This window comes from Rhododendron vialii, chromosome 8a (assembly GCF_030253575.1).
Source record: "Rhododendron vialii isolate Sample 1 chromosome 8a, ASM3025357v1".
NCBI classification, from domain to species: Eukaryota; Viridiplantae; Streptophyta; class Magnoliopsida; order Ericales; family Ericaceae; genus Rhododendron; species Rhododendron vialii.
The window spans coordinates 16290917-16302630 of record NC_080564.1 but is presented as its reverse complement, the minus strand read 5'-3'; the positions used below and the strand labels follow the sequence as shown (position 1 = coordinate 16302630).

Sequence of the window (11714 nt, the reverse complement as noted above, 5' to 3'; positions counted from 1 at the left end):
AAGTCATCTTCCTAGATTTCCTATGTACTTGTATATACATAAATATAAGTACATATGTACCTTTTTGATTATGTTAAGCATGCCTATATATGGTTATATGTACATATATGTACTTCTAGGAAAAATCTTACTCAAAGGACAATGATCTTGTCATCTTTTCTTTTTCTTTTTTCATAGACCTAATAGGACTACTAGTACCTTAAATATACTTAAATAGGCATATATATATATATATATATATATATATATATATATACACACACACACTCATTGTACTAGGCAAAGATTGGAGAGATATGGAGAGATATGAAAAGTACAACTCAATCTTTGAACCATCCTTCCTCTCCCATCAAATCTTCCTAAAATCTTACCCAAGGTATAAAAAAAATCTAGTCTTTTATACCTAGATATTGTTAGTACTTGTACATCATCCTTACAAGGCCATACCTATCCCTTTACCCATTGGACAATAATTGCTAGGGAAAATTTTATTCCTTGGGTAATAGCCAAGACTTTTGCTATAAATAGCACCTCATCCTTGTCATTTAACTCACACCTTCCAACCTTTCAACTTCTCTCTCTAGAATCCTTGAGTCTTACTTTGTTCTTCCTTATTCTTAGTGTTCTTGAGTTTTTCTTGAAGTTCTTCAAGAAACTCATCCAAAACCGCCACTAAACCGTCACTCGATCATCCTTTCGATCCAAAAAGTTTAGTAGTATAGTCAAGATCTAGTTTCGAGAGAAGCCTTTCTCTTTCGAAGCTACCGGAAGCTCACCGTAGGAAGTTACTACGTTCGACGTACTTACTTTTTCCATAGCCGTACCTACCACCAAGAAGAACGGTAGATTTTTCCTTACTCATTAATTCTAAGTATAAAAGTTGTATGATCATGTAGAATATCCCTAACTACTCTCTCTAAGTATATATATAAGTTTGTCTAGTTGCCTATAATGTTTGAAATGCATGAAAGACAGCTAGTAAATTTATTTTGCTAAAGGATGTATAAACATGTTGAATAATTGACCTTTGCTTCAATAAACATATGTTGTTTAGAACTTTGCACAAAAGAAGAAAGAACGGATTTAGAAAGATAAGCATTTAATGTTGATTAAGAAGTATTCGTATTTTGATCTTTAGAATGGTTATGAGCATGCATACATAAATTGCTTGTATTACTTGTGGTGTGATAAAACATAAGTGATTTTCACTCCAAAGGCGTCCGTACATGTGACGTTATGCTTTAAGTTGTGGTTTGAGCATGATGATTAATATAGAGTTGGATGATCTTGCTAGTTTAGTTTCAAGATTACAATGAATGATTTATGATTACGTATGTGAAAAGTCCTACCGCGGAGTCATTGCATGAAAACAAGACACAGAAATCGAGAAAGTAGAAACATGGCACCTAGGGTGTGGTTAATGATGAAATGTGTTTTGAAAAAAAGAAATATTTTGAAACCACAAATGAGGCAAGACGTGGTAGCCCATTGTGTGGTGTGTGTGTGTGTGTATGTGCCAATGGGAACCCGGAGCGGCAGAACCATTGTGCGGATACTTGGGAACTCGAAGCGGCAGAACCGAGGTAGGGTGTGTGGCTTGGTTATCGCGGAGAGGTGCCAATGGGAACCCGGAGCGGCGGAACCATTGTGCGGATACTTAGGAACCCGGAGCGGTGGAACCGAGGATAAGTGTGTAAAAACGATTTTGAAAATGTTGATTTGGAAAATGAAAAGTGGAAAGTGGAAAATGGAGACACGGTTTACGAGATATCGCGTAGGAGAAAACTCAGAAATCACGGACACCAACATTAGTTGAATAGTGAATGTGGATGTGTCATTGTTAATTGTTTTGTTAAATACGCATGTGCTATGTGGATCTCACTGATTCTATGCCCTATTATGTGTAATTTATGGGTTAGCGGGTATGAGATTATTCTGCTGAGCTTTCGTAGCTCATGGTGTTACCTTTGGTGATCTTGACATATTATACTGGTGGCGACACAGGTATAATGTGTCAGACTTTATAGATAAACAGGGAGAACTCTACACCTTGGAGACTTTCAGAGCTGAGGAGCTGGCTAGGATGGAGGAGCAGGCAGGGCAGTAGATAGGAACCCTAGTTTCCCCTCCTTTTGTTGAATAAAAGTACTCTTTTGAGAATTATGATGTAATACTAAGCCAGACTCTATTTAGATTTTCAATGAAAATGTCTATTTAACGTTCCCAAAATTCGGAGCGTTACAACGAGAGTGATGGTGCCTGCCTTTTAAGTGAAAAGGGGAAGAACCTTGTAGGTACAAAATCGAGGTACCCACAACAACCCATCAAACACCAGATCCCGAAATAACGAGAGCGATGGCGGGTGCCTTTTGAGTGAGAAGGTGAAGAACCCGTGGGTATGAAATCAAGGTACCCACAACAACTCATCAAACACCATCAAAAACTAAGTGGCTTGCACTTCAAAAACACACCACCACCACACTTAAAAAAAAACCTTCATTAGGTCATCCACAGTGGTATACTCAAAATAGGATAATCAAAAGTTGACACATCAGTTTTTGATTATTCATTTAAGAGGTTGCTAAGCTTAACAATGCTGAGGTTTATAATAGTCACTTCTAGTCCATAACCAAAAAAAGGGGTCCACTACAATTTCACTACATCTATCTCTCTCTCTCTCTCTCCCTCTATTTTCCGCCATTCACTCCCTTTAAGTTTTTTTGGGCAAAAATATATCAATTCCCTCCCTTAATTTTGGAGAAAAAATCGGTGACTTCCTTCCCTCCTATTATCCTATTATGAAATTTTTTTTGGGAAAGAAATAGAAACGGGAAAGAAGAGTGAAATACCTTAATCCGGCGACGATGTGTTAAATTATAGATGATTAAGAGATATGAGCTTCACTTTTTTGAGGGAAAAAAAGAGAAATAGTTTGTGGGTGAAGTGAAGAAGATATAGAGTATCTGAAGAAGAAAATAACAGTTGAAACACGCGTGTATACAAATTTTCGAACTAGTTAATTTATGTAGTGTGGAGTCCACAAATTTTGATTATTGAAAAAGGTTGCTAGTTTTGGTTATCCAGCCTAAAATTTCATTATTTCTAAGAATGTTGCTAAGCTTGATTGTACCATTGTGAGCCATCTTTTGCACCAACATTGTTAACTTTAAAAATAATTGACTTTTGATTATACTAATGTGGATGGCCTTATGTCTTTTTCACGTTTCCATAACACTTAGAATTACTCCATTAAATATATATATATATATATATATATATATATATATATATACACACACACACACACTAGCGCATGCCCGTGCCTGAAGGCACGACTTGAACATTCAACACACGTAATTAAATATTGAACCAACTAAAACGCATAGAACAAACTTGAACACTTAAAACTTGATCAAATCAAAAAATACCATCCAAAACACCGATAAAACTAAAAAATGATACACATTAACGAAAATGCCTGCCTCAATGAGACTTCTAAAATGAAAACATAGAAACATGTGAAGACTACAAATCTTGAAGACTATTGATCCTTTTGTTCTTCAAGGCTTCTCGATCCCAATCCTAGAAAAAAATGATATGTCAACAGAAGCCCAGTTAGTATGCCAAGTTATTTGTTTAAGGGAGGATATGTCAACTAAAGTAGAATACTCTATAACTCGTTGTATCTGGTATGATAAAGCAGACTACAACAGAATTTCAGGGTAAACAATATTGGTAGTGGAATCTCTTTTTCCTTCCGGGAGAAGGACAATTATATGGTCAAAAGACGTGCACCTTGATAATGCCACATATAGTTGCCCATGACTAAACACAGGTGTGCGCAAATCAACCCCAACAAATTTCACTGATTGTCCTTGTGATTTGTTAATAGTCATAGCATATGCCAAGCAAACTGGAAATTGACGTCTTGTCATATGAAAAGGAAAATCTGAAGATGACGGTGACAAAGATATTCTTGGTATGAAGGCCAATTTGCCAAATTTCTCGCCTGTTAAAATCTTAACTTCAATAATACGGGAGCCGCACCTGACAACCATCATCCTTGTGCCATTACAAAGTCCATCCTTTGGGGCAATATTTCTTAACAATATTATTATAGGACAACCCACTGTCAACTCTAGCTTAAAAGGCGGTAGCCCAGTAGGATCTAATGAGTTAAGATACTCATTGGGATACCGGTTACTGATGCTTCTATCCATTCCGTCATCCTCAGACATTTTATCTGCAGCAAGATAAGTGTATCTATTTCCTGGGAAAATATTTAGTGCAGTTCCATTTATAGCATTCACGTCATCATTCCGAGCAGAGAGAATCGTACATTCAGTTAAAAATGTTGGGGTCGATGTATTTGTCACATCTAGTTGGGGATAAACTCTCGACAATAATTCATTTAGATTTTGACATCTACCTATTGTCGATGGAAGATGTACCACTTCTAGAGGGTTTGTTCCAACCTAAAAAAATATTGAAGTACAAATCAATAATCAAATAAAAGTGCTAAGAATAACTAATTCATTAAAAAAATACACAATGTCAATAGTAATCAAAATTATTATGTAATATTACCTCCATTAAAAAATCTGCAAAAGCAGCATTTGCAAGATCTGTTGTATTCAATCGCATATTCAAATTTAATGTTAAGACACATATATCATCCCACAGATCAGAACGCTTAAGTGATGCGTTAACAATTTCCTCACGAACTCCTTTGGGTACAACTGGCAAAATTTGACGAAAATCCCCACCAAGCACTACGGTGGTTCCCCCAAATGGTTTAGGATTGTCACGGATATCGCGTAATGTGCGATCAACTGCTTCAACGCAATATTTATGTTGCATAGGAACTTCATCCCATATAATCAATTTTGTTTCTCTAAATAACTCTGCTTGTAGAGATTGTTTGGTAAACCCGCAGATAGAATTTTCTAACACATCCAATGGGATGGCAAAAGTTGAATGTGCTGTGTGACCTCCTTCCAATAACAGAGAAGCAATTCCGGATGAAGCAACAATAACCACTATATGATTGAGACTATGACATTTATGTGCAATTATGTTGTACAAAAACATCTTTCTAGTGCCGGCACCCCCATTCAAAAAGAAAGTAGTTCCTTTATTTTCGAAGACAGAGCAGATGATGGCATCATAAGCATTGCGTTGATCAATGTTAAGGCAACCAATATTAGTCTCTGTATTTGCCTGTTGTGCTTGGATATGAAGTTGTCGATGCTCCAAAATCAATTTGTTACCAACATCTATGCTCCAATTTTCGATAGGTTGTGGCATAGGTGGGAAGTCAAGTAAACTCTTACCTGATTCTTCAAGCATCTGATTGAGAAGATACAGACCATAATCTTCAATTTGAGCCTCGATTGGGTTAAGAATGCCAAATAATGTGTGAATTTTATGCGCAAGGTCATCGCATATATTTATAAAAAATCGCTTCCACAATTCCAACAGTTGCAGTGGTGAGCATTGTGTAAGAATAACACAAAATAATCTCTTCAACTGATACCCGGTTTGCATTATTGCAGCCTCTTCAAGACATTGAACCCATTCATCATCATCTTCCAAAAGCCCTCTAGCAACACATGCCGACTTAAAAGTATCATAAAGAACATTGTCTACTGTGCGTAAGTCTTTATAAGATTTTGGCCCTTTAACAATAGTCAATAGCAAATGTAGGTAAAATTTCTCACCACAATTAAGGCTGGCAAAGTACATCCTCCCGATTGTGAACCCAAACTTTCTTGGTGTCCACACATTATTTGTCTTGTCCCAAACAAAGAATTGTGGAAATTCTTGGTAAGTATAGGGGGTAGAATTAGGGTTGGCAGCATACCATGCAAAAAACCCAGTTAGAGTTGACTTTTCTATTGCAGATCTAGCAATAATGTCTTCCAATGACTCCCTGGGATTGAAATTAACACGATGCATTCCAGGTAAATGTAGAGCGAGTCGGGTAACTGTTGGAACCTCTTCGTGCATATGATGATCGAATATATGCCAAGTAGCTTCTAGCGATCCAATGTACCTCCCATCAAGGTATTGCTTAATTTCACTAGCCGATCCTAACACCATTGTGGTTCGATCGTAACCCTTGTAAATGTACTTGTGAATGTATTTTACACATCTCATTTTTGCACAAACTTCAACATTAATATGATAATTGAACATTTTGGATAGATGAGGATTATATGGCACGACATCTCTGTTATCAACTTCATGCCCCCTGACAATATACACTTTCCCATCATCACGACGGCGATAGATGGGATATCCATTTTCTTCCATGGTGGTTGTTTCTACAAAGTTGCGAGGGTACCTCTTAGTGCATTTTCCTTTTTCCATGCAAGCTGCATGCGGATTTCGAGCACCGCATGGTCCATGTACCATACAGCTTATGACCGTTTCAAAAAGTTCAAGATCATCTTCTAGATTTGGAAATTCAGCACAAACTAACTGGTCAACTTGGGTGCAAGTACGAATTTTATCCCCACCTTTAAGAAAGAATAGTACATGCATATGTGGCAGACCACATTTTTGAAATTCAATAGTGTACACATGGGCAACTTTCTGACCAAACACTTTATTTTGTTCAACCTCCTTCATCAAAGCCTTCCTCTTTAACTTGAAAACACGAGAAACCAAATCAGGACGGTCAACAGCGGTTTGATGGGGCAATAGAGCTAAAGTAATTTCCGGCCATTTAGGATTTGCAGTCATGGTGAGGAAAATATCAGGATGATGGTTATATCTGGTGATAGCCAGTGAATCTTGAAATATCTCAAACATATGTCTTGGGCTACCAGTGAACGAAGATGGCAAAATAAACCTTTGACCAATTTGATCAGGGTTCAAGCCATTAGGACCAATATTAGTCAAATCCTGGTATAGAGAAGAATGAAGTTTCACTTGATTAAGCTTATAGTATGTCAATCGATTCTGCTCAGTTGCTGCCCAAGCATCTACTAAGAACTCTTGGAACAATTTTCCTCCTCTCAAAATGGTTGAATACTCTGTATGACGCTCAAATAAACGGTAACTATAAAAATCCATTTGAGTTAGTCGCACTGCCGCAAGTTGATTATTTTTCACATCCCACTGTTTCATCTCAGGTTCCCATCCAAGTTCTCCACGTGGGAATAGCAAGACGTAGTGTAATGACAAATAAGCTGGGTGATATTCGTTAATTTGCATTAAGTGATTATCTCCCCTCAAATGCAAGACAATATCTCTCATGCCATTGGCTTTAGATCCATCTCCTGGTATGACTACCGCAATTTCATCTGTTGTTGGTAGATTATACGTTTGTTGATCTTTTGACGAACTATAGTGAAGATGGGTTGGTAAAGTTTGTCCCGCCACATCCAGTTGTTCCAGAATTGCATATGCCTGACGAAATTTATCCACAAATGGATTAACTTGCAGTAGAGTATCCTAGATTATTTCTAATACATCCCTTCTCAAATGCTCATTGTTACGATTGCGGACTTCCAAAGCTGAAGTAAGATAAAAAATATACAGTTGTGCATACTTTGCATCCTTACCCTGCTGTGGCATCAGTGAACCTGTTCGATGCCGCAATTCCCCATGGGTTGTGAAAGATGTAGGACTGCTTCCAGTAAGCACTCGTGGATCCAATGTAGCACCAAGACTGGTGAAAGCATTGGTTGCATTATACCCTCGAGCATGCTTTCGAAATGATTTTGATCGGTCATCATCGCTATCATACAATGCTCGAATTGGCGAAGGGGGTGTTAGAAGTAGATGTAGCCTTACCTTTCCTTGGAAACAGCAAGTGCCGAATAAGGGACTACTTGTAGAAGATTTTGTCAATCTCTCATCCATCCAATGTAGGGCTTTACAATGAATACATTCAATATCCATCATGCCAAGATAGTGCCTTCCCTCTAAATTCATAGGCTCTTCGAATTCTTCATCTAATCCGGCTTCACAACATAGCTCCACTTGGTTGGTAAGAGTAGGCCTTCAAAAATTAAGAAATACTCGGTAGGAAACAATACGGGTATATGTAAAAGTTAAAATCTGGGAGATGCAATTCGTCTTATGTTTAGTTAACGATTCGTGTGCGGGGTGGCAGATGGGTTTGGCATGAAGGACGAAGACGTGGAAGTTTGTGCGAGCCTTTGTCTCGGTTGATAAGCATAGCCTTGTTTTAGATTTCTCTCGCGGTCTCGTTGTGCACGTTGGGCCAATGTTGCCTTTGATATCATATTACCGTTGGTTACCTACAATATAATTTTTTTTGTCAGATTTATCTTGATTAGAAAGGGGTCGATCTATGACTTGATATTACTTTCATGGGTCTCTCTTCTATCGGTATCCCTTATAGGAGACAATTGATATTACTTTCATGGGTCTTTTTTTGTGTAATTAGATCTGTTGTTTTTTTTTTTGGCATTGTGTAGTTATCTCTTTGATAGCTGTATTTTTTTTTTACCTTACTTCTAAAAAGAATTCAAGAGAATTTTGTTGTCAAACACATCCTATTTTTGTCCTATTAAAGAGAAAATTTTCTTTGTCAATAAAAAAAGACATGAACGTTGGTGCCCTTGGTTGCAACACCTTAGCAGCGGTGGGAAAAGTCTATTTTGTGGTACGTTCAAGTGAGGCAACGATGGGAAGAGTCTTTTTGAAAAATCGGTAGTTGATAAGTTTAAAATTAAATTATCCATAGCCGTCTATTTTATAAACTTGATTTTTTGTGTCAATGTACTACTCTGCAGCCCTATAAGATGAATAGTTTAGGTTATTGAAAAAAATGCACGGTGCAGCCCACACCGTGCATTCAGGCACGGGCATGCGCTAGTTTTCACATAATCTAAAATATTTGTAGCACTAAGTATTTACTTTATTTTTAGATAATTAGAGGCCGGTCCTAGTTTTTAGGCTTGGTTTGATCCCAACCCAGAATATTATTCCCAAGCCTGCATAGGCTCGGATATGTTATCGTATGACTTTTTTGCCCATTTTAGTCCGCATCGTCAACTCAATCTCAGCATTCCTCCTCCCTCTCCCTCTGAAGATGATAAACCTCTTCTCTCTTTCTCCATCATCGATCAGTAATCTATTGAATTGATGCAATAGGATAAAGAGATTTTTCATTATCAAATCAATAGTACTATTGATATGATTTAGATCAAGAAAGTTGCATACCTTTTGCGTGCTTTGAGGACTCGTCCAGCCATCCAGATGTTAAGGAAGAAGTAGAGGACGAGGGTAAGGATCACGTAGCCGTATTCTCCGGGAATTAACTCCACTCCGGCCGTCTTCTTCGATTCCGATCGACCGTTAGATCCGTTTCAATTCAATTTCACAAACTGTACGTAGTTCATCATCGCTTTGCCCATGGTTCTTGTAAGAGCATGAACATGAAGACGACGTACAAGACGGAGGCCCATTGGTATTTCTCCGATCTAATTTTAAAACCCAAATATTTTGAGATCCGGATTTCAGAACACAAATTTTTTGAGATCCACGCTGGAGACGCCGGAGCAAGGCTAGAAATCTTTGTTGATTAGATATTTTGTTGAATGTCAATCGATTTTTTTGTTGAATGCTGGACCATCCATCAATGGCAGTCAATTTTTAGTAGATGTTTTTTTTTGTTAAATGTCAAATTTATGTATTTTCAACCTCTCATATTTGATTTTTATTTTTTATTTTTGGTTCAATTTTTGTTTGTATGTATTTTTTATGAGAACTGTATATTTTTCTATGAGAACTGTGCATTTGTCTTTGAGAACAGTCTATGAGAATTGTGTAATTTCTATGAGAACTGTATATTGTCCACAAGAATTGTGTATTTGTTTATGAGAACTGTGTATTTTTCTATGAGAATCGTGTATTGTCCATGAGAACTGTGTATTTTCTTTGAAAATTATTTATGAGAATTATGTATTTTCTATGAGAACTGTATATTATCCATGAGAACTGTCTATGAGAATTGTGTATTTTTCTATGAGAATTGTGTATTTTCTATGAAAAGTATGTATTTTAGTGTGTGGTGAGACTATGTAAACAAGTGTATTTTCTATGAGAACTGTGTATTTTTCTATGAGACTTGACAATTAAAAATTCAATTCTAAATCAATTTATTTCCTATGTGAACTATTACTTTTTTTACTTTGATTACTTTTTTGAAGACATGACGGTGGGAACATTTATAACTATATTTGATTTGATTACCTTTTTATTTTTGTTCAATTTTTATTCGTGTGTATATTTTTTATGAGAACTGTGTGTTGTTCATGAGATATGACAATAAGAACTGTGTATTTTTCTATGAGAACTGCGTATTTTTCTATGAGAACTGTGTATTGTCCATGAAAATTGTCTATTAGAACTGTGTATTTTCTATAAGAACTATATATTTTTTATGAGAACTATGTATTTTAGTGTATCGTAAAACTATGTGAAATATATATTTTTTAGTTCATATAGCCAGTTCACGTAGTCTAATTCTCATTACCAGTTTACAAAGCTTCTCTATGAGAACAATTACTTCTCATAGTCAATTCTCATATAATTGACTATGAAAACTAGCAGTTCTCATAGAACTGACTATGAGAATTGACAATTTATATAGCCAGTTCTCATAGCTCAGCTCACAAGAACAGTTCTCTATGAGAACTGAGTAGTTCTCATTGAACTGACTATGAGACTTGGCAGTTCTCATAGCCAGTTCACATATCCAATGGTATTTTTGTTCGAAATAATATGATTCAGGATTTGATTCTAAAAATATAGCTGTCATAGTCTCAGTTCTCGTAACCATAGTTCATGAGTACTTTCTAGGAGATTTGTGTATTTATCCATGGGAACTGTGTATTTTCTATGAGAATTGTGTATTTTTCTGTAAGAACTGTATATGAGAACTGTGTATTATATATGAGAACTGTGTATTTTCTATAAAAACTGTGTATTATATATGAGAACTGTGTATTTCCTATGGGAACCGTGTATTTTTCTATGAGAATTGTGTATTTTCTATGAGAACTGTCTATAAGAACCATGTATTTTTCTAAGAGAATTGTGTATTTTTTATGAGAACTGTGTATTGTCTATGACAACTATCTATGAGAATTATGTATTTTTTTTGAAAATTGAGTATTGTCCATAAGAACTGTGTATTTTCTATGACAACTACGTATTTTCTATGAGAACTATGTAGTTTAGTGTGTGTTGAGACTATTTGAAATGTGTATTTTTCATTCACATAGCCATTTCACATAGTTCTCATAGAACTGACTATGAGAATTGATAGTTCTCATAACCAGTTCACAGAGCTAATGATATTTTTGTCCGAAATAGTTCTCATAAAGATAATTCTCATAGGAACAGTTCTCGTAGAAATAGTTATCATAGACACTTCTCATAGAGACAATTCTCATAAAAACAATTCTCATAAAAACAGTTCTCATAGAGAGTTCTCATAGTAAATGATATTTTTTTAATCTTACATAATTTCATATTCAATATGGATCTTGTTTAGTAGATATCGTCGAATAGGTTCCAAAAATATAATTTTTAAAATAAATAAATATCTACAACAAAAGATATGACTTTTTGAAATTTAAACAATGTTTTAATGGTGCACCAATGTTCATGGAGTATTGGATAATTTTTCTATACTAGATGCTCTCTAGTTCCGTGTGCTGATGCTCGTG

The 11714-nt window shown here is 36.0% G+C and overlaps 1 protein-coding gene across 1 annotated transcript; it reads right to left on the bottom strand.

The window, feature by feature from the left end:
- Window positions 1-3329: 3329 nt before the first annotated feature.
- Window positions 3330-7274, bottom strand: LOC131336378 (uncharacterized). The gene is made up of 2 exons (XM_058372178.1): window positions 4588-7274; window positions 3330-4475 (listed from the first exon to the last, which is right to left on the bottom strand). The coding sequence occupies exons 1-2, from the start codon at window positions 7261-7263 to the stop codon at window positions 3705-3707; spliced, it is 3447 nt and encodes a 1148-aa protein (XP_058228161.1). The 5' UTR covers window positions 7264-7274; the 3' UTR covers window positions 3330-3704.
- Between the last annotated feature and the right edge of the window lie 4440 nt (window positions 7275-11714).